This window comes from Orcinus orca, chromosome 1 (genome assembly GCF_937001465.1).
Source record: "Orcinus orca chromosome 1, mOrcOrc1.1, whole genome shotgun sequence".
Taxonomy (NCBI): Eukaryota; Metazoa; Chordata; class Mammalia; order Artiodactyla; family Delphinidae; genus Orcinus; species Orcinus orca.
In genome coordinates this window covers 118,183,659-118,209,553 of record NC_064559.1, presented here as the reverse complement: position 1 = coordinate 118,209,553, position 25,895 = coordinate 118,183,659, and the positions used below count along the sequence as shown (strand labels likewise).

General features: G+C 38.5%; 1 protein-coding gene across 7 annotated transcripts in view; it reads right to left on the bottom strand.

Annotated features, from left to right (window-relative positions):
• The window catches only part of VAV3 (vav guanine nucleotide exchange factor 3), a 395,385-nt gene that overhangs the window by 13,226 nt on the left and 356,264 nt on the right, over positions 1 to 25,895 (bottom strand). For 5 of the 7 annotated variants that reach the window (XM_004263108.3, XM_033434212.2, XM_033434205.2 and 2 more), the window contains 3 exons: positions 15,822 to 15,938; positions 15,170 to 15,257; positions 9,244 to 9,373 (listed from right to left, as the gene is read on the bottom strand). In XM_004263108.3, coding sequence (XP_004263156.1) covers positions 9,244 to 9,373; positions 15,170 to 15,257; positions 15,822 to 15,938 — 335 coding nt within the window. The remainder of the gene's footprint in view (positions 1 to 9,243; positions 9,374 to 15,169; positions 15,258 to 15,821; positions 15,939 to 25,895) is intronic. The other 2 variants (XM_049700678.1, XM_049700676.1) reach the window with 1 other exon arrangement.

Genomic DNA, 25,895 nt, shown 5'->3' with positions numbered 1-25,895 from the left:
CACCCCTGCTGGGCCTGAGCTCTGGAGCCCGTGGGCCGTGGGTACTGAGCCCACGTGCCACAACTGCTGGGGCCTGCGTGCCTGGAGCCCGTGCTCTGCAGCAGGAGACGTCACGACAATGAGAGGCCCGCACACAGCAACGAGGATCCAGCATGGCCAAAAATAAATAAATTTATTAAAAAAAAAAGAATCCGCCTGCCAGTGCAGGGGACACAGGTTCGAGCCCTGGTCCTGGAAGATCCCACATGCCGCGGAGCAACTAAGCTCGTGGACCACAACTACTGAGCCTGTGCTCTAGAGCCTGTGAGCCACAACTACTGAAGCTCACACGCCTAGAGCCCATGCTCCACAGCAAGAGAAGCCCTTGCACCGCAATGAAGAGTGGCCCCTGCTCGCTGCAACTAGAGAAAGCCCGTGCGCAGCAATGAAGACCCAACACAGCCAAAAATAAATAAGTAAATAAATTTATAAAATAAATAAGATGGGTGATTTGTATGGCCGTAGACATAAAGTCACCTGAGTGTCAAGTAAAGCCAGAGGATGACCTCTCAGGAATGTCACAAAAAAATACTTGCTAAAAAAGCCTCTACCAGGGTTGACGTTGCTGCTAAGTCTGAAGTGCCTCAATACCAGAGTCCCCCTGCATTCCTGTCTATTGTTCAGCTGTTAAGCTAAACTGTATGTAACACCCAAGGGATATGTGCAGTAGAGTGTTCAGTGCAAGTAGATGCTCAAAAATGTTGAATGCATAAAGCAGTGAATGAAGGGAAACCCTGGCCAAGTCGGACCGGCTCCCTTATGCAGATCTGGAATTCAGTAGGGGAAGCTGTGTATCAGTGGTATATATGAGGAAAAAAAGAGCTCTCAGCATTGTTCCTCAAAGCTAGGAGACTGATCCAAATTTTAGCAAGAAAAAAAGGAATTCCTCTCAATTTATGTTTGTTCTACAGGGAAGAGAGACTAGAAAAACCAAAGCCTTGGATCAGGGCTGCCACCTGAGGACACTATAGTCAATTAGGGAACATTACACATATTGAGACCAGTTTTTAATTTAGAAAATAAGGTTTATAGAAAGAACAGTATACAAAATGAGACATATTAAAACATAAGGACTGCTTTTTGAGTTTTGAAACATGAAAAAGGACAGCTTTGAGTGAGGTTACTGGAATCTGTAGAATTTCGATCTGCAAGCTATCGATTTCTGAAGGGACCCTGGGTACTGGCTACTAATTCTTAAAGCCATCAGGTTCAGGATAAAAATCCCTCACAGTAGCTACTAAAGCTCCTGAAACGAGTAAGTAAAAAAGGGAAGCCCAGTATGACCTAATAATGAACATGTTCGGCTGTAGGTGATTAGTTGCCCAAGAACAGTAAGTTCTGTGGACATGATAGACATCCTGAGAAAAAGAGTATAAAAATGACAGCAACGTGTTAGAACCACCTTAGCCCATAGAAAAGCATGCACAGAGCACTTCCCATGTGCCAGACATTGTTCTAAGTACATCACATACACTAACTCTCTCATGGCTCATAATACAAACATTACACATTATGAGACAGTGCTGCAGGATGAAATAAACTAGGGAAACTCATCACTTTCCTATATCATACAAGCAGCACTTCTGGTACATCTGTTTAACAAACGAAACCTTTCATGATGCTTCTCACAGGACTGGTGATTCATTAAACACTCAGTTGGAGACATTAATATAAGTGAAAGGGGTTTGAAAAATATAGTGTTCTTTTAATCATTAAATTATTGAATATCAGACAGAATTACTAGGTTCTTATTCTATATCAAGTATTTTATATAGTGTTTCAAACAATCGGTCATGTAGACCTTTTTGGGAAACTTTCATTGGCTAGAAGTGCTCTCTCTCAGGAAGACAGTGCATTTCACTGCAGGAAAGTTACAAGCCATTGAAAACACTTCATTGTATTAAGGTAATGTTTCCCTTGTAACTCCCCATCCGTTGACTACCCATCTGCCCTAATAGTGCAAAGTCCTCTTATAACTCCAACAACAAAAAAATAAGGATGGAAAAATTTGGAGAAAAATTTAAAATTAGTATGATGAGATTATAGTGAGTTGAATGGTGCCTCACCTCCCCAAAGACATGTCCGCCTAGAACCTGTGAATGTGATCTTATTTGGGAAATGGGTCTTTGCCGATGTAAGTTAAGGACCTCAAGATGAAATCATCCTGTATTATGATGAGCTCTAAATGAAATAAGTGTTTTTATAAAAGAAGAGAAAGGGAGATGACACACAGAGGAGGAGGTTATATGAAGACAAGGCAGAGATTGGAATGGTGTGTCTGTAAGCCAAGGGACAGCAAAATTTGCCAGCAGCCATCCAGAAACTAGAAGAGAGGCATGGTAATGGATTCCCCCTCAAAGCCTCCAGCAGGAGCCAACCCTGCCAACACTTTGATTTCAGACTTCTGGCCTCCAGAACTTAAGAGTAAATTTCTGTTGTTTTAATCCCCTTCATTTATGGTAATTTTTAAGGCAGTTCTAGGAAGCTACAGTGAGATTAAAACAGATATTTAAATTACCAGGATAAAATTAGATTAAATCAAACCCAAATGCCAAATGACCAAGGAAAAAGATGACAAAAGACTGAGGATAAAATTAGGAGATCAGAATAAGAGTAGATGAATATAGATATGTTGAATTACAAGGGCAAGAAGGTAAAAAATAAGTGGATGTTTGAGGAGTGTGTATGAAGGAGATAATAAATATTATCCACTATTACACTGTGATAAAACTAATAAATAATGGTTAAGGCACTATCAGATGTTTCAAGAATTATCAGGAATAAGCAAGTTATATAATGTTACAGTGAGTTAAATAAATATGAACGATACAAATTCTCCAAGTTTCTAAAACACTGGCTAAAATGAAGCTTAAGCACCTTGTCAGATGGCTAATAGAATAACGGGACTACCTGCGTGAAAGGAACAAGACCACAGTAGGGAAAAGCAGCCTGGGCCCTGGCTCTGGCTTTTACTTTTTCCTGTAAGGTCATTCGCACGGTCCCAAAGACCCAGGAAGCCTTTGACAATTTTTGAAGAATTGCTATAATATTTGTCACCACCTCAAAGGATCATGCTGTTCTATATTTTGTTTTCAAGCCCACCCATCTCTCCATGCTTTTTCAAATAACAACTACACATAGTGCTTTTAATACCTGCTATGTCTCCTACAGACCTTAGGCTCTGACTTCACTCATTTAGCCCTTTCTGAACACGTGTTTCATGAAAGGCACTGTGCAAAGTGCAATTTGAGAATGGGAAGCTCAGGAGCCTGGTTCCTAAGGCTTCAGGGAGCAATAGACCAGAAGAAATCATTAAAACTATATAAAAATAATGCTATATTTTATGTAAGCTGAAACGAAGTGTGAGCAATTCATAAAACTCTATCTTCAACTCCAACCACTCTTCTTAGTGTCAAATGCCTACTGAACCACTGAGTGTGCACAGGCACTGAAAGTCTGTGCACAACTGAATGTATTACCTTCTCCTCTATACATGTTATGTCTCTTTTGCTTCTTGATCAGTCCAGTGGTTTCACCGTTTGCCAGTCATCCAAGGCAAATAATTGTGTATCATACATGTACCACTTCTACCTCAATTCCTTTATCCAATCAATTCGACTTCCAGATTATACCAAAATCTGCCCACTGTCCTGCTCCACTGTCTCTATTCAGCTTTTGTCCAAGCCTCCATCATCCCTCCCTTGGACATCTGCAGTAGTTTCCTCACTCATCTCTTTGGTCCATGCCTCCCTTCAAGCCACTCTCACGGAGTAGGCAGTGATCTTTCAAAACAGCGTATATCAGTTCATATCATTTCTGCTTATAAAGCTTCAGTACATTCCCAACGTATATATTAGAATCCACTCACTATGCTTTAAACATTTCCACCCCCTTCTAATTCCTGAAACGTGTGAAGTTATTTCCTGTTAAATGTCCTTCACACAAGCTGCTTCACTGTGATGTTTCCCTACCACCACTAACCCACACCCTGCCAATCCACATAGATCCTTTAAGTTTCGTCTAGACGCCACTTCTTCAAAATGTCCTTCCCTGACCCTACAGGTTAAATAGGCCCTCTTGTTGTACACTTTCACTTTGCTTCTGCTTCACAAGACTTATCAAAATTTGTGATTATTTATGAAGTTATTTGTTTTATGTTTGTTCCTATCCATCTTATTCACTGTTATATTTAGCATCCAGAACAGGACCCGGCACATAGTAAGTGTTGAATAAATAACTGTTGAATAAAACAATGAAGGAATGAGTAAGTAAATACAGTGAGGTTACAGGTAAGGAAGAGATGGTTCAAATACGTCCTACTCCGTACTCTACACACCCTAAAATCAGTGCACCAAGCTGCCCCTGCTCCTGGAACAGGTGAAAGAGGAGAATGCTGCCATTTTCTCCCAATTCTGTTAGTTCTCAGGTAAACGGATCATCTCGAAATTTTAAAACTTTTACTTCTGAAATAATTCAGACTTAAATGTAGCAAGAATAGTACAAAGAATTCTTATACATTTTTTCACTCAAACTCCTCAAGTGTTAATATTTTACCATGTTTATCATCTCTATATTTTCCTGAACTATTTTAGAATATGTTGCAGACAATGCCCTTTATCTCTAAATATTTCAGTGTGTCTTTCCTAAAAACAAAGGCATTTTCTTCTCTTATATAATCACAGTACAATCATCAAAAACAAAAATTATTTAATCTAGAAACTTATTCAAAATGTGTTAATTGTTCCCTGTGTGTCCTTTATAGCAAAAAGCAAAAAAAAAAAAAAAAAAATTCTGGTCCAGGATTCAACCTAGGATCACATGTTGCATGTAGCTGTCATGTTTCTTTGGTCTCCTTCTCTTCAATTTGAAACAATTCTGCAGTCTTTCATGACATTGACATTTTTGAAGAGCATAGGCCAATTATTTTGTAGAATGTCATTGAGTTTGGGTTTCTCTGATACTTCCTCATGATTAGATTCAAATTGTGCACCCTGGGGGGCAGGAATACCACAAAAGTGGTGTTACATCCTTCTCAGAGCATCACATTAGGAGGTGCATGATATCTAGTTGTCCCATTACTGGTGATGTTAACTTTGATCACTTTTAGGTGTTTCTATTTTCCCTCTTTAGTAATTAATAAGGTCTTGTGACATTTTTTTTAAACATGAGCCACCTCTGTGGTCCAACTAGTTCTCCATTTACTTGGGAAAATGCTTAAGGTCTATTAATAGGTAATGAAACAGCTAATTGTGCAACTTTTCCAGGTGTAACGGTCTATTACCATTCTACCTTACCTCCTTCTCTCATGCATACAAAGAAAGAAACCTAGCATGCTATTTTTTAAAGAACATAATAAAATATCTAATCTCATTCCTTATTCATCAGGTGAGAAAGCTGAGGCCCGAATAGGCTAAGTGACTTGCCTGGGGTCAGACAGCTACTCAGTAGCAGACCTGAAAATAATTAAGCGCTCACTGTACAGAAAGAAAGGCAAAAGTCAGTTCAGTGCCCTTCAAATACACAGGCCCTAGGGGTACACCCGCAGCAGTCTAAGGCACGTTTCCTGCGACCGTTTTTGGAAAGTAATGGGATTCTTACACAGATCCACAGAACCACGGAGCCACTGCAGTTTCTAGGGAAGCACAACGGCTCACTGTTGTGCCTGACTGCTCTTTGTTCTCTTCCTTCCTCTCGTCATCTCTCTTGAAACACTCAAGTCATTGCGGAGGCAAAAAGTCTCACAGCTCTAGGAAAGAGCCTTGCTTACAACGGGCTCCTCACCTACAAATGCTACACGCTCCTTGCCCAATACTCTGGATGTCTGTTTAATTCTAATTAGTGTCTTTATATATGTTTTTTGTTTTGTCTTGTTTTGTTTTGTGGTACGCGGGCCTCTCCCTGTTGTGGCCTCTCCCGTTGCGGAGCACAGGCTCCGGACGCGCAGGCTCAGCGGCCATGGCTCACGGGCCCAGCCGCTCCGCGGCATGTGGGATCTTCCCGGACCGGGGCACGAGCCCGTGTCCCCTGCATCGGCAGGCGGACGCTCAACCACTGCGCCACCAGGGAAGCCCTGTATATGTTATTTTGCAATTGCATGAGGTAGGCCTGTCATAATCTTACCATATTTTACAAACTTGAGAAGAGTTTTTAATTCTCCCAAGAACATCCAAACCTAGACTAATACAGAAGCAAGCAGCCTCTTCTACGATGCCCTGGGACTTTCTTTTCCAAGGTGACTATATAGCATATAGGAGAAAAATAATAATAAATCGCAGGTTTCGGGAGTTAGAACTCCAATCTCAACCTCCACCCAGAACACAGCGTGGTCCTAGGCTTTGGCTTGCCTGCTCTGCTTCCTCCATTACTTAGAAGCAATGAAGATGCCATGCCCTGTCCTGTATCCCAAGGTACTACTTCTTCATAAAAGTTATTCTGAGATGGTATTCAGCAGCACACCCAAAGCTGTGAACCAGAGGTAAGGACTCTAAAGACATCCTACACAATCTTTCTATACAGAATATGTAGAGTTTCCTCTTTACCACTTCCTGAGAGACACGTGTGTAAAAATTGAAGCAGTGTTTTAATTAAGGGTTAACCTTTAATCAGGACTTGGTATAAAATAAGCAAGGGGTATTTTAAAAAATCATAAAAGCAAAGATGTAAATTGCTATGAGTTAAAACTAGTAATTCAACAATTAGAAATACAGGAAAATGTTTGCTGTGTTAGAGGAGTGACTAGTAGTAGTAGGAAAGCAACAGCTGTGGTAGAAGTGGTAGAATCAGCAGCAGCTGACTTTTATGGCGTGTTTACCATGTTACCAGCACTCTGCTAAATGCTTTAATGTATAGCACCTCATTCAATCCTCAAAATCATCATAGTGTTCTCATTTCATATGAAACATCAGCAACAAGTAAATGAAACACTGGGATAATATACACTTGATCTAAGATTATAATCCTGCTGAATAATCTTGGAGTGTAGACCATCAGGAAATTATTGCTGACTGACATACCAGCACATGCCCTCACTTCTTTCTGATCACTTTAGGAGTGAGATCTTCCCTGATCATCCTATATAAAAATAAAAATCCTAACCCAGACTTGCCAGAGCTGCCTCATTAAAATATAAGCTCCATAAGGATAGGGACTCTGCTGAATCCCAATACCTAGAACAGTGCGTTTTCTGCGTTAGGTAATTATTATATGCTGAAGGAACGAATAACTGAATGTAGCTTGCATGGATGCTCAAAATCATGTTATTGGCCATGCTTTGAAAAAGAAAAAGAGCCTGTAATGCCATCCCTAGTGGCTAAACAAGTTTGAGCACTGAATACTTGGTCAAACACTAGAAAACAATTTTAGCTAGGCAACTTCATTCGTAGTTGACCAATATTCTCTGAGCACCCACCTGTGCCAAGCACAGGAGTGCCTGAGAGTGACCACACAGTGAAAGAGAGAGTTAAGAACCTTCCACTGACTGCGATACCGGCTCTCCCTGACTGCCAGTCCCTCTCACCCGGACTTTCTAAAACTAAGCAAACAACTCAGACAGGATTTTTAGTGTAACTGACCTCCTGGGCAACTTTATCTCCTGCTACTGGGAAGGCAAAGTAAAAGAACTGAAAGTTATACTTTTCGTGTAGGGAAAAATGTCATAACCCTGGTAGGCTTTTAAGAAGTTTGTAGAAAAAATTGTTTCTTAAGGGGAAGTTCCATTTCTTTTTCTAGAAGATGTTGGGGGTACGAGTTTATTAATTAATTAATTAATTTTTGCTGTGTTGCGCCTTCGTTTCTGTGAGAGGGCTTTCTCTAGTTGTGGCAAGAGGGGGCCGCTCTTCCTCGCGGTGCACGGGCCTCTCAATATCGCGGCCTCTCTTGTTGCGGAGCACAGGCTCCAGACGCACAGGCTCAGTAGTTGTGGCTCACGGGCCTAGTTGCTCCGCGGCACGTGGAATCCTCCCCGACCAGGGCTCAAACCTGCGTTCCCCCACATTAGCAGGCAGATTCTCAACCGCTGCGCCACCAGGGAAGCCTGGGGAAGTTCCATTTTTGAATGAGTGAAACTTATGGCCTATATGAGCATCTAAGATAACTGGGTAAGAGTGGGCTAAAAACTGAAAGATAAATTTTAATGTGTTTACAGTTTCAACAGAAAGTGTGCTCTGACTACTTTCATTGCACAATCTTGTTCATTTATCACTGATCCTTGTGAAGAGAACAGCTATTAAGTTATTCAAATTGAAAAAAAAAAGTCAGTTGATGTGACAAATTACTTGTATATTTACTTTATGGAAATGTTATGAAATTTTACTGGTGGTGTTAGTGCCCTGAGCGTTGCTTCCCTTTCAGTTTCTGCTTTTAGGGAAAAAAAGTTATATTACATGATGCAAATTCTTTTTATTTCAAATACCTCTAGATATTCCTATTTTTCTTAGGCTAAACCTTCTGAGGGTAATAAAATTGTATTCCTTTCTCTTCTAAAAAAGTTTTATGAAATTAAAATAAGAGGATGAAATCACACTTTATTCATAGCATTTTTTCATCATAGTGTTCTCTACATGCTATATCTATTAACAGGAAGATTATATGACATTAAACGGTGACGAGAAAAACGTTTTTGAGTTGAACTCACACTCAAACTATAACATGCTTTCTGTTTGTGTGCTAATCTTTTGTGATTATTTGTGGCACAGTGCTCATTCTGAAAAGAAGTGGCTAATGTTTACTTTTAAATATTGGCATCAGAGGAAACATGCTTTTAGCTATTTCAAAGTTCCGAAAGTAATCATTGAAATAGAATCTATAAGAAGACTTGCAGTGCAAGGTTAGATGGGAGAACTGTGCACCAGCCTTGCTTAAATACTGTTAATCAAACAGGATTATGACCATAAACATGTATCAGTTAAAAAGCGTTTGGCTAATATAAAAGTCAGTGAAAAGTACAAAACTTACATATTAACATACCCTATATTTCTGATGGATTTAACACACACATGATTTTTAATTTGGCATGAAGAACTAAATCTAGGCATGTTCATAAACCTGTTGGTCCATCTGATTCTGCTTTGCTCCAGAAAAATTCCTTGTTAAATGCATCAGCATATTAATTGGTTCTATTCCAAAATCTGGAATGAAGATGTTTAATGTTATCATGCCTTCGATCCTTAAGTGACAGCAAATTGTATTCTAAATTACAATACTCACAGCTGTTGCCTGCTCTGTTACCCCTCTGTCCAGATGAATGTTCTGGCTCCTTGTATGGAAACTGCAGAGTTGTATCCAAGGTTCTGAATCCTTCTTTAAGAGAGTGATGCTTGTAGTACTCCACAAGTTCCTTTAGGAAAAAAGAATCAAACACATGAATTCCTTGACACATGATTATATACAATAGAGGGATGATCAATTTAATGCTAAATTTTCCATAAGCCCATCTTAGCGTGAGTAAATGATCATCTCTCCCTGCAGCCTGGAGGTGCATGACACCTAACTAGTAATTGCCCTTGCTACCCAGGCCATTTATAATGTGAGTTACCCCCTCTTGCTGCCCAACATCCTGTAGTCTTCAGTCAGTTGTAGTAAGTAAAGAGAAGCCATACTAAACCTCAGTTTCAGAGCAGTAATTATTGTTCTTATTTATGAAATAACTCCCTTTATTTTTGTTTAGAAAGGCAACAGCTGTTTTATGAATATATAGCAATTTCTAGCTTCCTGCATTTTCTTTCAACATAAGCAGAAAAACAAACTCAATCCTAAATGTACTCTTCCATGGTAAGCCAAAGTTGTTAAGCTACAAATGCTACTTACTTGACATTGTTTCTGGCTTATGAGGAAGTGTTAGTGCCCTTCTCATAGCTGTCATCTGGTACTTAATGTCATCTGGTACAATAATGTAGTTCTTTCCAATTTTCTCTTATACCTAATTTGCCCCAATGCATCCAAGCCTAATATAATAACCACCCACCATCTTTCATACTAAAATTTCAGGAAATTTCTTTCGAGATGTTGGTTTCATAGGTTCTGCACAAATCTGAATCCCTCTACTTTAAACAGAAATTGAAAAATGATTAATTCATAATGGAAAAATGCATACTATCATTAGATGAGTACTATAGACGTTTCTTAGAAAAACCTGAAATGAAAATAAAAGCATAATCACTTTTAATCTAATTATTCAGTGCTTCTACTACAGCACTATTGTTTAAAACAAACAGTATAAAAGCAACTCATTTCTTTAAAAAACCACACTGTCGTCGATTCAGTATCTCCATTCAATGGGTATGTTCAAAGTTCCCAAAACAAATCAGTCGGGCCAAAAATCACCCAAAAGAAGAGAAAGAGGATCATCAATGATTTATTTATTATTTTTGACCAAACTCGGATGAGTTGTGGAATGCATCGTGCGGGGAGTTCCAGGGGTCACAGAGATTTTGAAGATAAGGTTCCTAGGTGTCCTCACCCTTGAAGGAAAGTGAAGGATTATGGGAGTTCAAAGGCAAGAAAGAGAGCTTCCTTTTCTGAGTCCAGTGGGAGGATGAGGGAAGAGTTCATGATGGAGGTAGCTTGGCTTAAATTGAAGAACAGGTAAAATTTCAAGAGCCAGGAAGGAGGGAAGGATTATTTTAAGTAGAGCAGTCAGGCTGGGAACAGACACAAACATAACAAAGACCACGTTCATAAACTAAAAGGAGCCTGGTTTGGCTAAAGTACTGGATAAGGCAAATGGAGATTCTTTACCTTTCACATCTGGGGATAATAAACCATTTCACAGGCTATAGCAAAGAACGTATAAAGTGCCTGGTACGTGTGAATAATCATGAGAGTTACCATGATCCCATGTGCCAGGCCTTTTATATAGTTTCTTACAATCTTCAAACAAGAAACAAGAGATGGGCCTTTTCCCTCTGATGCTCAAGGCTCAGTGAGATTAATCAGCTTTGGGCAAGTCTGTATAATTGGTGTCTGGCTCCAAAGTTTGTGCTCTGAACTACATCATATTATTAGCAGATAGTACCTGGCAAATGTAAATATGCAAAAAGTGAAGCAAAGGGAAGGAGCATTTTCTAAGTATCTATGGTATACCAGGAATTTGTTCTCTTAGACCCAAGATGCTATGGTTTGACACTTAAAAATATTTTCTTCCATCCTTTCTTCCTTGCTTGGGCCCAGATTATGGGTGCCCTTGATGAAGCAAAGGAATGTGGAACCTGACCAACTTAAAAAAAAAAAAAAAGTTAAAATATCAGAAGATTATATCCTCAAAATGACTTCACTGATCAGAATATGGCATTTATATTATGGTGATTTTAGCATGGCTGGCAAAGGCAATGTCTGGAATTAAATTCTACTTAGAGACCAATATTATCATTTAATTTCTTTAAATGCAAAATTTTGTAAGGTCTCTGGAAGAACGGTACACTTTATTATCATTTGCATCAGCGACACTATATATATATATATATATATATATATATAACAGTTCTCTTAGTCTTCTCATTTAAACTGAATGAAATGTGTTCTTTTCTTTAGCAAAAATGTGAAAATCAACCTGAGAGTAATTATAAGCCAATAACTTTGAACTTCAGTGTAATTTTGTTATAAGTAATATGAATTTTATGCATGATATCATGAATTAGTATGAATTAAGGTTTATGTGAAGTTGGCTAGAAACTACAGAATTATCATTACTGAAAAGGACTTGGTCATCATTTAATACCTACCCACCTCCAAATTTTATGGAAGAAAAAAATGACTTTTCCAAGGCCTAGGGTCATGTGGCTTGGTAAGCTGTAAAACACTTTTTTATCACTTCACTGAGCATGGAAGATATTTTAGTTCCATTTTTACAGTCTTATGAGGGTAAATCTCCCTACATCTTTCTAACTGGGTAGAATTAAATAGTGCCATGGTGGAACTCTTCCAACTTATGCCTTTCAGTATTTTAGTCTAATCCACTTCTGCTTTAGCAATCATTGACCTTCAAGTACTACAAGTAAAGAAGAAGACTCTAAACAAAAGAAATTGCTAAGCTTTCCTTATCTCACACTGACACAGTGGTGTCAACAATTCAGGTCTCTCTGAAAAATAATGAGTGAGAGCCAGTCATTCCAATTACCAAGGAAACAGGCAGTGGAGTTGATTTATAAACAGCATTTGGACAGGGACTGTCTGGCATACATGAAAATTAGAACAAAATTAATGCCTTGTAATCTGGATACAGAAATTCATTTAGAATTTGGATTTACTGACTAAGAAAAACAAAGATTTTGATTAACCGAGCCATTGAAACCAGAGGGAAAAGGTTAGGTCATAACCACCTGAGGCCAATCTTCTTTTCGAGAAACTGGCTAATTTAAAACAAATTCTGGATTTCGTTTTCATTTTACATCCTTTCCAAATTAAATTTAATTCCAGGCCCTAATGAGTGTCATTAGGTAGATGAATATAACTTTACCAGCCATGATGGGAAGATACTGAACTAAAGAAAATGCATAGACTGTTATGTACTTATAATGGGAACTGTGTTATTTGACACCAGCACGATAAAATGTAACCTCCTTGAGGTTGCATGATGCAGGTTCAGAGAAGCCCCTACGTTCCCAAGGTGCCTATCAACCTTCTCTCTTCTTCCAGAGGGGCTAGTTACTGAGATAGGAGCCATTCCTTCTGATCAGGTATCCATGTGGCATTTCCCAGTGGAGGGTCAAAGGACAGCACTATTGTGAGGTTCTCAGTACACAGAGATCTACTAATTTGAAAGCTGTTTTGAACAGTTGAGTCCTTTTTGAATTGTGCAAAAACACAGTAACTTCACATAGTGAGGACTCAATATAAATTTGTTCAACAAATGAACAGAAACAAAGAGGAGGAAGTAGGTCCAGACAACTTCAACACTCTCTTCAGCAACGTTTACAGTGATTTTGTAAGAGCTGACAGAAGTATTCATCTAAGGCTGAGATTTTTCAGCTCCTTGTCTGTCATATCCTTTTGCTGAAGTTTTTTTTTTTCATTGTAGTTTTGCAGTTAGTTCTTAATCCCCTCCCTTAACCCTCTGCACTATGTACTTCCTTACAAAAGATCCCCAGATATGGAGGAAAAAACATGCATGTGTCTCTTGCAGTGGCATTTCTGATGTCTTACACATAGCATATAAGGGGAGCTTATTTTAGCTCTGTGACAACTACTTTTAATTCCCTTTCCAGAACATCATTGCAGAAACTTTTAATGCTCTCTGGTCCAAGTTATTTGAATTCTGGGTCTTTATTGCTTATACTATGATAACAGCTTTACATGCAGATAGGAACTTGAGGATCTGTGTCCACTAATCCAGGTCATGCAGTATTTACTGGCTTTTCACATCTGACCTTAGAGGATGAGGAACTTTCTTGAGCTGAATCCAGGTGACAAAGAGCTGAATTGATTGGCCCTCTCCAGCGACTATTCCTTTCATCCTCTTCGCTTATCTCCTGTGATGGAAGTCCCTTTTGTTGCTTTCAAAGTCATCAAGGCTGGTAGTCAGCTTTGGCCCTACAGCATTTTTTTTTTTTTAAAGCCTCTTATTAACTATAATACCACGGAGCAGCTTCATTACCAACCACCCTAATTTCTTCAGGTGAGTCAAGCTGGTGTGCCTTGCAGCGATGTGGAGACTCCCTGTTCACGCTTTTATCGTGTCTCGGCTGGGGCTGTTACTCATTATTTGTGCATCCACTTGCTACCTCCCTGCTAGGTTTTCCCTTAGGGAAGAACCTCCTCAGGTCCAGTTTTCTTTGTGCACAGCCTGCTTGTTCCAGCAGAACATAACTCACTGCCAGCAGGGAGCATACCTGGATCTTGGTTGCCAACTTGACAGGGTTTACATTTTCCAGGACACAGTCTTGCTACCCATCCTTAGCTTTTGAATTGGGAATGTGATATTTATGTCCAGAGAGGTTTTCTTACTTTTCTTTCAACTCAAGATGCTTCAATTTCTTTAAAACGCTGATTCCTGTCTTGAAGCAGTTCTAAATTTTTAGATAAGGCTTTCAAGCTGGCTTATTTTGTAAGGCTCTCTTACGCTCAGTTTTAACTTTAATGTTAACATCTGCAAAGTGCTTTGAGATGTTTTCTGGAACGATGCAGTGTGTATCATTTGACTGATGGTTCAATCAATGAGTGGTCCTTCCCAATGTTACTCAAAGTACTTATCAGAGTGCTACAAATGCATCTTATGTCCTATCTCCAAATTCTTCATTATCTCAAGAAACGCTTGCAAACTTGAGAAACAGACTTGAGATCATTTTTCATGAAATAAGAACTTTCTTCTTTACTGTCAATGCACAAGCATTGACAGTAAATGCACAAGCACTGACAGTGAATGCACATGTGCACAAGCAATGCACATGTAATGACATACTGATATATGTATTGTTGATATGACATATACTATTCTTATATGCTAAGTTACACTTTTAAAAATCATCAGAATTAATAATCTTTATTTATTTGAAACAAGTTGGTAACAACATACTGTTCAATTTAAATGTAAAATTCCTATGAAATATCACTGTCATGTGGTAAAAATGCCACCTTGTTAATGTTTAATTGTCCAAGCTAATGAAGGAGAACTGTAGTACAGGTCACCTAAAATAGCAGAAAATACAAAAAGGTTTTCCATTTGACAGTATGTTTTGCATGAAATGAACCTAAACGTGAGTGGTATTTTACCAATTACAACTTTTTAATGTTATAATTTAAAATATCTTCCTCTGCCTGAATGAAGAGATAGAGGCAGAGGAAGAAAGAAGCATGTTAAAACTCTGCTGTGTGTCATTCAAACAAGGTAAAACACAAATAACTGAAAGTTGATTGTTTTGAACGTGTCTGTGGCTCTAAGAATCTTCTAGTGTGGACTCTGAAATATTATCTAAAACTTGTAAACTTAGTTTACAATGAAAAATATGTCTAGGGCAATATAAAACTTAACTAGAATTCTTACAATTAAAATTTTCAGGATTCTGCTGCATAATTATGGTATGATTCTCTTTAAACAATGTTTCAGTGAGCAAATACTCCAAGAAACTAGAATTAAACTGACCTTTCTAATAGGAGAAAAATAAGGACCACAGATTGAAAAGAACTAATCAATGCTTACCATTAAGCTTTTAAACTTTCTATTTTCTGCAATGTGAAAAAAGCCATCTCTTGTTAAAATCTTGATGTGCTTTGCTTCATTATTGTACCTGTGGGCAATGAATAACTTATGAATATAAATGTGTTTTTAATCAGTAGAAATCAATAATTACCAGAGGGCATGCCCCAATAACATTATAGGAATTAATTCTGAAGACAAAATATATACCTATGCCAATACACTGGTGACAGCTAATTAACAAAATATATTCACTAGATTGGTTGAAGATACAACCAATATTTGAAGTGAGACGGGGGGGGTTGGGTTAGATTTGATCAATCACTATGCCCAATTTATTTATAAGATCAATTTGGGAATATGGAAAAACAAAATAAAATCTAGTAATTTATAATTCTTAGGATTTACTAGAAACATACACATATCAAGTACAATGTTATGAAAGAAATGTAGCATGCCAATTAGCAGCCTATAACACAATACCATTTTTTCTAACAGATATTTTCAAGTATTAATGAACTGTCTGGAGAGATGATACATTATTTCTGCTGCAATTAGAACCTTGGTTTTCAGCTTCAGTGTTATATATGTCAGATGATCTATGCAATTATGAAAACAGGAAAGCTATTTCTGTAAAAGTACTTGTCCCACTTACTTAATGCTAATTGCATATTCTCCTGACTCTTTGGTCCTGTGCCTCACAAGGTAAGTACTATTTACCCTGTTAATAAGTTCAGTCTCTGCCTGCAATCTTTCCATTGCTCCAGCATACCTATAAGAAACAAAGATGCAGAAAATTTGGGTAATGTACCTGGAAGAGAACAGAGGCTAAAAATATGTATCTGTTAGGATTTTAATTTAGTGGCAGATCTGAACTGTTTTTACTTCTGTACCAATTATAGTACTTCAAAAAAATAATGCAGAAAAAAGTCCTTTAGATACGTCCAAACACAAATGCTCTACAAAGATTACAACAGTGAAGTGAATATCACCTAACATACACTAAATATTTATCAAGTAAATAAATGGGACAAAGACAAGAATTAATAGGCATTGGGTTAGAGAGAGAGTTGTGGGGAATTTAAGGACAAGAAAGAAAAAGACTTGTAGGGAAGGGTTGCCCTGCCTAAGACACACACAGATGTACATACACGTATACACACATACACGCACTCCTCCAAAATTTCACCTTTTCTAGGTAAAACAGTATGAAACAAGATTTCCTTTGAGTATTGTTGTAAGAAAATTCAGAAACAATTTAAATTATTTTAAAATAATTATTTTTTGGATATAAGATTAATTCTTGTAGTCCACAATTTTGATAACCAATTTTCTTAAGAAACTGGTAGTAATGAATAAAATTTTTAAAAGGTAGATATTTTCAAAACCAGAATTCAATTCTTCCTAAACTATACTGGTCTTAAGCATACCCAGATCCCATAACAATAATAATAAAAGGCCCAAATTCAATGTTAAAATATTCTTCAATGACCCTTCGCATCAAATACAGGTTTAGCATTTATTGACAAAATATATCAGATTATGGGTAATAAAAGTTAAAGGAAAAACTTTTATGTTGAGATCAGCTATCTTTCAAATTAATATTCTAGAAAATTTTCTGATTCACATATGGACTCATGTAACCCAGTGAAAATACCCACATCTAATCTATGCTAAATATTGGGTTGGCCAAAACGTTTGTTCGGTTAGTGAATACGTTCAATAAAATTCTTTGTGAAAATGAAAGATGTTTTATTTTTATTTAAAACCGAACGAACTTTTTGGCCAATCCAATATTTAAAATACACATGGTAGGCATTTGACAAGTTTGTAAAGGGAGGAGGACATGTGAGGTTTCCACCAAGTACAGAAGAAAAGCTAAGGGCATTTTATGTAGATGGTACCTTGGGTTAAAGTTAGGATAACCACTGACTCATTACTACCTAGTAAAATCTGACTCACATCTTCCTCTTAAATCTTATCTCTAACAAACCCCTTCTTTACTAGTCTCCAGGCTTCTTTCAGGTTCAAGAATTCTTAGAGTTTTGCATGGACTATATTCCTGTGTTGGAAAACTCTCACCCTCTGTCAACCCACATTGCTTCTCATCCTTCAGGTTTAGAGAGTCTTTTCTGACCATTCCAGCTAAAGAACACTGTCCTGTATCTGGCACTCTCCACTCCATTATTCTCATTACAGTATCCCTAATTTCCTTCATAGCATTTATGGCAATTAGCATACAGCATAAGCATTTTTATCAGAGTAACACATGAACGTAATTTTTAAAAGTCAAGTCGTACTATAAAACTATAATGAAAAAGCAGCACTACCCCATCTTATCAGATTCTACCCCAAGTCCCATTTCAAGTATTTCACCTATTTTTCCTTGTTATTTTTTAATATCTACTTGAATATTTCTAAATAACATGATTAAACTACAATTTATCAATTTTATTTTTATTTTATTTATTTATTTTTTTGCGGTACGTGGGCCTCTCACTGTTGTGGCCTCTCCCGTTGCGGAGCACAGGCTCCGGACACGTAGGCTCAGTGGCCATGGCTCACGGGCCCAGCCGCTCCGCAGCATGTGGGATCTTCCCAGACTGGGGCACGAACCTGTATCCCCTGCATCGGCAGGCGGACTCTCAACCAGATTCAGTTAAACATATACATATATTCATTCTTTTTTGGATTCTTTTCTCTTATAGGTTATCATAGAATATGGAGTAGAGTTCCCTGTCCTATACAGTATGTCCTTGGTTATCTATCTTATATATAGTAGTGTGTGAATGTTCATCCCAAGTTCCTGATTTATCCCTCCCCACAACGTTTCCCCTTTGGTAACTGTAAGTTAGTTTTCAATATCCCAAAGTCCATTTCTGTTTTGTAAATAAATTTATTTGTATCATTGTTTAAAATTAGATTCCAGGGCTACCCTAGTGGCGCAGTGGTTGAGAGTCTGCCTGCCGATGGTTGGTTTCAGATTGCTAGTATTTTGTTGAGGAGTTTTGTGTCTATGTTCATCAGTGATGTTGGCCTGTAATTTTCTTTTTTTGTGGTACCTTTGTCTGATTTTGGTATTGGGGTGATGCTGGCCTCATAGAATGTGTTTGGGATGTTCCATCCTCTGTGACTTTCTGGAAGAGTGTGAGAAGTATAGGTGTTAACTCTTCTCTAAATGTTTGATAGAATTTGCCTGTGCAGCAATCTTGTTCTGGACTTTTGTTTGCTGGGAGTCTTTTAATCAGTTTCAATTTCAGTACTTGTGATTGGTCTGTTCATGTTTTCTATTTCTTCCTGGTTCAGTCTTGGGAGATTGTACCTTTCTGAGAATTTGTCCATTTCTTCTAGGTTGTCCATGTTATTGGCATATAGTTGCTTGTAGTACTCTCTTATGATCCTTTGTATTTCTGTGGTGTCAGTTGTAACTTCTTTTTCATTTCTAATTGTATTGATTTGAACCCTCTCCCTCTTTTTCTTGATGAGTCTGGCTAAAGTTCTGTCAATTTTGTTTATCTTTTCAAAGAACCAGCTTACAGTTTCATTGATCTTTTCTATTTTCTTCATCTCTATTTCATTTATTTCTGCTCAGATCTTTATGATTTCTTTCATTCTACTAACTTTGGGTTTTGTTTGTTCTTCTCTCTCTAGTTGCTCTAGGTGTAAGCTTAGGGTGTTTATTTGAGATTTTTCTTGTTTCCTGAGGTAAGACTGTATTGCTATAAACTTCCCTCTTAGATCTGCTTTTGCTGTGTCCCATAGGTTTTGGATCATCGTGCTTTCACTTTTGTCTGTCTCTAGGTATCTTTTGATTTCCTCTTTGATTTCTTCAGTGATCCATTGGTTGTTTAGTAGCATATTGTTTAGCTTCCACGTGTTTGTGTTTTTTTACAGTTTTTTTCCTTGTAGTTGATTTCTAATCTCATAGCGTTGTGGTTGGAAAAGATGCTTGATGTGATTTCAATTTTCTTAAATTTACTGCGGCTCGCTTTGTGGCCCAGCAGGTGATCAATCCTGGAGAATGTTCCATGTGCACTTGAGAAGAATGTGTATTCTGCTGCTTTTGGATGGAATGCTCTGTAAATATCAATTAAGTCCACCTGGTCTAATATGTCATTTAATGCCTGTGTTTCCTTATTGATTTTCTGTCTGGATGATCTGTCCATTGATGAAAGCGGGGTGTTAAAGTCTCCCACTATTACTGTGTTATTGTCAGTTTCTCCTTTTATGGCTGTTAGTATTTGCTTCATATATTGAGGTGCTCCTATGTTGGGTGCATGTATATTTACAATTGTTATATCTTCTTCTTGGATTGATCCCTTGATCATTATGTAGTACCCTTCTCTGTTTCTTGTAATAGTCTTTATTTTAAAGTCTATTTTGTCTGACATGAGTATTGTTACTCCAGCTTTCTTTTCATTTCCATTCGCATGGAATAGAATTTTTTACATACCTTACTTTCAGTCAGTATGTGTCCCTAGATCTGTAGCATTGCTACTGCATCTTTCTTTTTGTTTTCATTTGCATGGATATATCTTCTTCCATCGTCTCACTTCAGTCTGTATGTGTCCCTAGATCAGAAGTGGGTCTCTTGTAGACACCATATATATGGGTCTTGTTTTTGTATCCATTCAGCTAGTCTGTGTCTTTTGACTGTTGCATTTAATCTGTTTATGTTTAAGATAATTATCAATATGTATGTTCTTATTGCCATTTTGGTAATTGTTTTGGATTTGTTTTTGTTGGTGTTTTTTCTTCCCTTCCTTTTTTGTTCTCTTGTGATTTGATGACCAAATTTATAGTGTTGTGTTTGGATTCCTTTTTCTTTTTTTGTGTGTGTATCTATTGTAGATTTTTGGTTTGCAGCTACCATGAGGTTTTGATATAGCAGTCTATATATATACAAGATTGTTTTAAGTTGTTGGTCTTTTAATTTCAAATGCATTTTCAGTATTCTGCATTTGTGTTCTCCTCCACTCACAGTTGCTGGTTTTGATATATTTGTGTGGAAATGATTTCCTACCTTTACTGTATGTTTGCCTTTACTGATGAGATTTTACATTTGTAATTTTCTTGATTCTAGTTGTGGCCTCTTCTGCCTAGAGAAGTTCCTTTGGCATTTGTTGCAAAGCTGGTCTGGTAGTGCTGAGTTCTCTTGGCTTTTGCTTGTATGTAAAACTTTTGATTTCTCTGTCAAATCTGAATGAAAGCCTTGCTGGGTAGAATATTCTTGGTTGTAGGTTCTTCCCTTTCATCACTTTAAATATATCATGAAACTCCCTTCTGGCCTGTAGAGTTTCTGCTGAAAAATCAGCTGATAACCATATGGGAGTTCCCTTGTATGTTATTTGTTGCTCTTCCCTAGTTGCTGTTAATATTTTTTTCTCTATCTTTAATTTTCATCAATTTTATTACTATGTGGCTTGGTGTGTTCCTCCTTGGGTTTATCCTGCCTGGGACTCTTTGTGATTCCTGGACTTGGGTGACTGTTTCCTTTCCCATGTTAAGGAAGTTTGCAGCTATTATCTCTTCAAATATTTTCTCAGATCCTTTCTCTTCTCTCCTTCTGGGACTGCTATAGTGTGAATGTTGGTGTATTTAATGTTGTCCCTAAGGTCTTGTAGACTGTCCTCATTTATTTTCATACTTTTTTCTTTATTCTGTTCCATGGCAATGATTTCCACCATTCTGTCTTCCAGGTCACTTATCCATTCTTCTGCCTCAGTTATTCTGTTACTGATTCCTTCTAGTTTATTTTTTCATTTCAGTTATTGTACTGTTCATCTGTTCTTTAGTTCTTCTAGGTCTTTATTAAGCATTTCTTGTATCTTCTCAATCTGTGCCTCCATTCTTTTTCCAAGCTCTTGGATCATCTTTACTATCATTACTCTGAATTCTTTTTCAGGTGGATTGTCTATTTCCACTTTACTTAGTTCTTCTGGGGTTTTATCTTGTTCCTTCATCTGGGACATATTCCTCTGCTGTCTCATTTTGTCTTTCTGTGATTGTGGTTTCTGTTCTGCAGGCTGCAGGGTTGTAGTTCTTCTGCTGTCTGCCCTCTGGTGGATGAGGCTGTCTAAGAGGCTTGTGCGGGCTTCCTGGTGTGAGGGACTGGTACCTGCCCACTGGTGGGTGGAGCTGGGTCTTCTCCCTTTGGTGGGCAGGGCCATGTCAGGGGGTGTGTTTACTGGGCAGCTGTTTATTCAGGAAGACTTTAAGCAGCTTGTCTGCTAATGGATGGGGCTGTGTTCCCGCCCTGTTGGTTGTTTGGCCTGAGGTATCCCAGCACTGGAGCCTACAGATTGTTGGGTGGGGCCAGGTCTTGGTGAGATAATGGCAGCCTTCAAGAGGGCTCATGCCAATGAGTTTGTCAAACCTGCCACTACCAGTGTCCTTGTCCCTACAGTGAGCCAGAGCCACCCCTGCCTTCACAGGAGACCCTCTAATACTAGCAGGTAAGTCTGGCTCAGTCTCTTATGAGGTTACCACGTTTTTCCCTGGGTCCTGGTGCACATGAGATCCTGTGTGCACTCACCAAGAGTGGGGTTTCTGTTTCCCCCAGTCCCGTGGAACTGCTGTGATCAAATCCTGCTGGCCTTCAAAGACAGATTCTCTGAGGGCTCCCTCTCCTGTTGCCACACCTCCAATCTGGGGAGCCTAATGTGGGGCTCAGAACTTTCACTCTTGTGGGAGAACTTCTGTGGTATAATTGTCTTCCAGTTAGTGAGTTGGCCACCTGGTGTGTATGGATTTGATTTTATTGCGATTGTGCCCTTCCTACTGTCTTGTTGTGGCTTCTTCTTTGTCTTTGGATGTAGAATATCTTTTTTAGTAGGTTCCAGCATTTTTTTGTTGGTGGTTGTTCAGTCGTTAGTTGTGATTCTGGTGTTTCCATAAGAAGGGGTGAGCATGTGTCCTTCTACCCTGCCATCTTGTCTCCTCTCATTATATATCTCCCATGAGGTTTTGATGTAGCAGTCTATATATATACAAGATTGTTTTAAGTTGTTGATCTCTTAATTTTAAATGCATTTCCAATATCCTGCATTTGTACTCTCCTTTTCTCATTATTGCTGGTTCTGATATCATATTTGTGCATGGATGACTTCCTACCTTTACTTTATGTTTGCCTTTACTGGTGAGCTTTCCCATTCATAATTTTCTTGATTTTAGTTGTGGCCTTTTCTGTAGAGAGAAGTTCTTTTGGCATTTTTTGCAAAGCTGGTCTGGTGGTGCTGAATTCTCTTAGCTTTTGCTTATCTGTAATACTTTTGATTTCTCCATCAAACCTGAATGGGAGCCTTGCTGGGTAGAGTACTCTTGGTTTTAGGTTTTTCCCTTGCATCATGTTAAATGTATTGTGCCACTCCCTTCTGGCCTGCAGAGTTTCTGCTTAAAAATCAGCTGATAACCATATCAGGGTTCCCTTGTATGTTATTTGTTGCTTTTAATATTTTTTGTCTTTAATTTTTGTCAGTTTGATTGATTTGTGTCTTGGCATGTACCTCCTTGGGTTTATCTTGTATGGGACTCTCTGTGCTTCCTGGATTTGATTGATTGTTCCCTTTCTCATGTTAGGGAAGATTTCAGCTATAATCTCTTCAAATATTATTTTCTCAGGCCCTTTCTCCCTCTCTTCTCCTTCTGGGTCTTTATCAATTTTAGATGTCAGGATGGAAAATCACTGTTTCTCCACTTATGCTCATGCCTTCATAGTGCTGCACCTCATTCTTTGTGTAACCTCTCCAAAGCTAAGCCATCATCTTACCCAGTTGTGTCATGTTGTCACATTCGAAGAACATCTGACATCAAAAAACAAGTCCTCGGGCTTCCCTGGTGGCGCAGTGGTTGAGAGTCCGCCTGCTGATGCAGGGGACGTGGGTTCATGCCCCGGTCCGGGAGGATCCCACGTGCCGCGGAGCGGCTGGGCCCGTGAGCCATGGCTGCTGAGCCTGTGTGTCCGGAGCCTGTGCTCCGCAACATGAGAGGCCGCAGCAGTGAGAGGCCCGCGTACCGCAAAAAAAAAAAAAGTCCTCAAGTTTTTGTTTTGCTCAAACTTCTTTGTCTCTACCACAGATTTTTTCCAAATTCTCCAAGAGGATTATAAACCCCTCAGTGATACATTTTCAACACCATGTACTGTACGTAATAATTTTTTCTATGGGGAGACATTCATCTTTCCCAAGCAAGCTCTCCACCCTCTTGGTCTAATCACTACTGCTTGCTCTCTAAGCCTGCTGAATTACTGTAGTCCTGGACATCCCTTTACTCCCATTTCCTAGATTCTGTATCTCCCTCTTTTTTGGTTTACTAGCTCATCCTTCAGATTCCTATAAATGAATACATGGGATTTAGTACTCAGAAGGCCTCACATCTATGAACATATTTTTATTTTACTTAATAATCCTTAATTCACAGTTTGGCTGGATATAGAATTATAGGTGAGAAATTATTTGCTTCTCAAATTTTAAGGCATCGCTCTACTCTTCTAACATCCAATTCAGTGCCATCTTGGTTTCCAAGTCTTTGTATGTAATCTGAATTTTTTTCTCCCTGGAAACTCTCAGATGCTTTATTTTCTCTATGTAGCAAACTTTCATGTTAATATGCCTTTCAGTTATGTGCTGTACTAAATGTTCAATATTGTCCTTGGCCCTTGGTAGCATCTTTGATTTGGAGCCATATACCCTTCAGTTCTAAAAAAAATTTTTTGTATTTTTTTTTTTTTTTGATAATTGTTCTCAGTTTCCCTTTCTGGAGTTCTAGTAAGTGAAGGCTGGACTTCTCAGGTCACTTGTCTACTCTATCTTTTTTTTCTTTTTTAAAATTTATTTATTTATTTATTTTTGGCTGTGTTGGGTTTTCATTTCTGTACAAGGGCTTTCTCTAGTTGCGGCAAGCAGGGGCCACTCTTCATCGCGGTGCGCGGGCCTCTCACTATCGTGGCCTTTCTTGTTGCGGAGCACAGGCTCCAGACGTGCAGGCTCAGTAGTTGTGGCTCACAGGCCTAGTTGCTCCGCGGAACGTGGGATCCTCCCAGACCAGGGCTCGAACCTGTGTCCCCTGCATTGGCAGGCAGATTCTCAATCACTGCGCCACCAGGGAAGCCCCCTACTCTATCTTTTCTCTCATATTATCTCTCTTTGGTTTTCTGAAGGATTTACTCAACTTTATTTTCCAGTTTCTGTACTCAATACTTAACTAGAAGAGCTCTTTCTTATTATCTGATTGTTGCTTTTATAAAACATCCAGCTCACTTCTATGGATACATTGTCATCTCTTAATTCTGAGAATATAACTTGAAGGCTTCTTTCTTCTGCCCATTCTAATGTCTGTAATTCTTCCAAGTTTCTTTTTCCTATTTATTCTTTACTTCAAGGCTTTTCTCAAACGCCTGGTTACTCCTTGTTGTCTGCTTATATTTAAGAGGAAGGGCATCCAAGCCAAGAACTGACTGGAAGCTCTGTGTGGAGGAAGCAAGGGAGGCTCATTGGGTGGGAACCTGATCATTTGGCAAGAACCTTATGATGGGGCTGGATTTTAGATTTTTTATTTTGAGTCTATTCTGTTTCTTTAGAGAAAAATCTTCCAAATTCCTATCTGGATGCAAGAAGAGAGTAGTCCATGTGTGTGAGACACAGCTGTCACAGTACTGAAATTGAGCTACACAAAGGAACTGGGAATCATCATCAGTCTGTATATTGACTTTCCTTAATTTGACCCATCTGGTTTCAGTATGACAGCTCTCCCAATCTCTGCTGGTCCTGCTCTTTCCAAGTCTAGGCCCCATATGGCTCAATTTTTCCATGTAATATACCTTCTAACTTATGTCTCCTGCTAAGGTAGGGAAAGGTAAGTTGCCTGACTACTTGGAGGATGAGGTAGGTTCCTTGGCATCTGTATCCTTTTCTTCATAAGGATTTTCAGACAGTTCCCCAGATTTAAGCCCCATGCCTCATCCCTGCCTTCATGACACCCCAAAACATAGATTGTTGAAGATAATCATCTTGAATTCTGTTTTATTTCATGGCCTATGAAAGAGATAAAGTTTACCTTATGGGAACAACTTGTTTTAAAATGTGGAAATAATGAATACACCATACAGTTGGTGTTATTCACTTTCTTAATGACTTGAGAACCACAGTGTAATTTTTCTCTAAACAGTTTAGTATTTCTAAAATTGAAGATTTCATTTTCTGATCATTTTGTTCCTTAGCAGAAGTCATTTCACATGAAACTGCCTGCTTAGTGTGAAGAAATTGTCCAAGTTGCTCAGAAAAGAAGAAAAAGTAATTATGAAATTATACTATATCTATTTCTTACTGTTTTCAAGGGTCTTCCCTCATCTGAACATCTTGATTTTTTTTTTTTATCAGTAGGAACGATACTTTTCTAACTGGTCATATATTCAATAGAATTTTACATATTGGCAAGGGTACATTTTAAAACAAAGGGCTCAAAAACAAATCTCCTGTGCCCTGACTGGTTCCCAGGTACCTGATTGGTTTATTTCATAAAATGCATCACAGACGTAGAGAACAGACATGTGGACACAGGGGGAAGGGGAGGGTGGGATGAATTGGGCAATTAGGTTTGACATAAATACACTACCATGTGTAAAATACATAGCTAGTGGGAACCTGTGGTACAGCTCAGGGAGCTCAGCTTGGTGCTCTGTGATGACCTAGGTGGGTGGGATTGGGGGAGATGGGAGGGAGGTCCAAGAGGG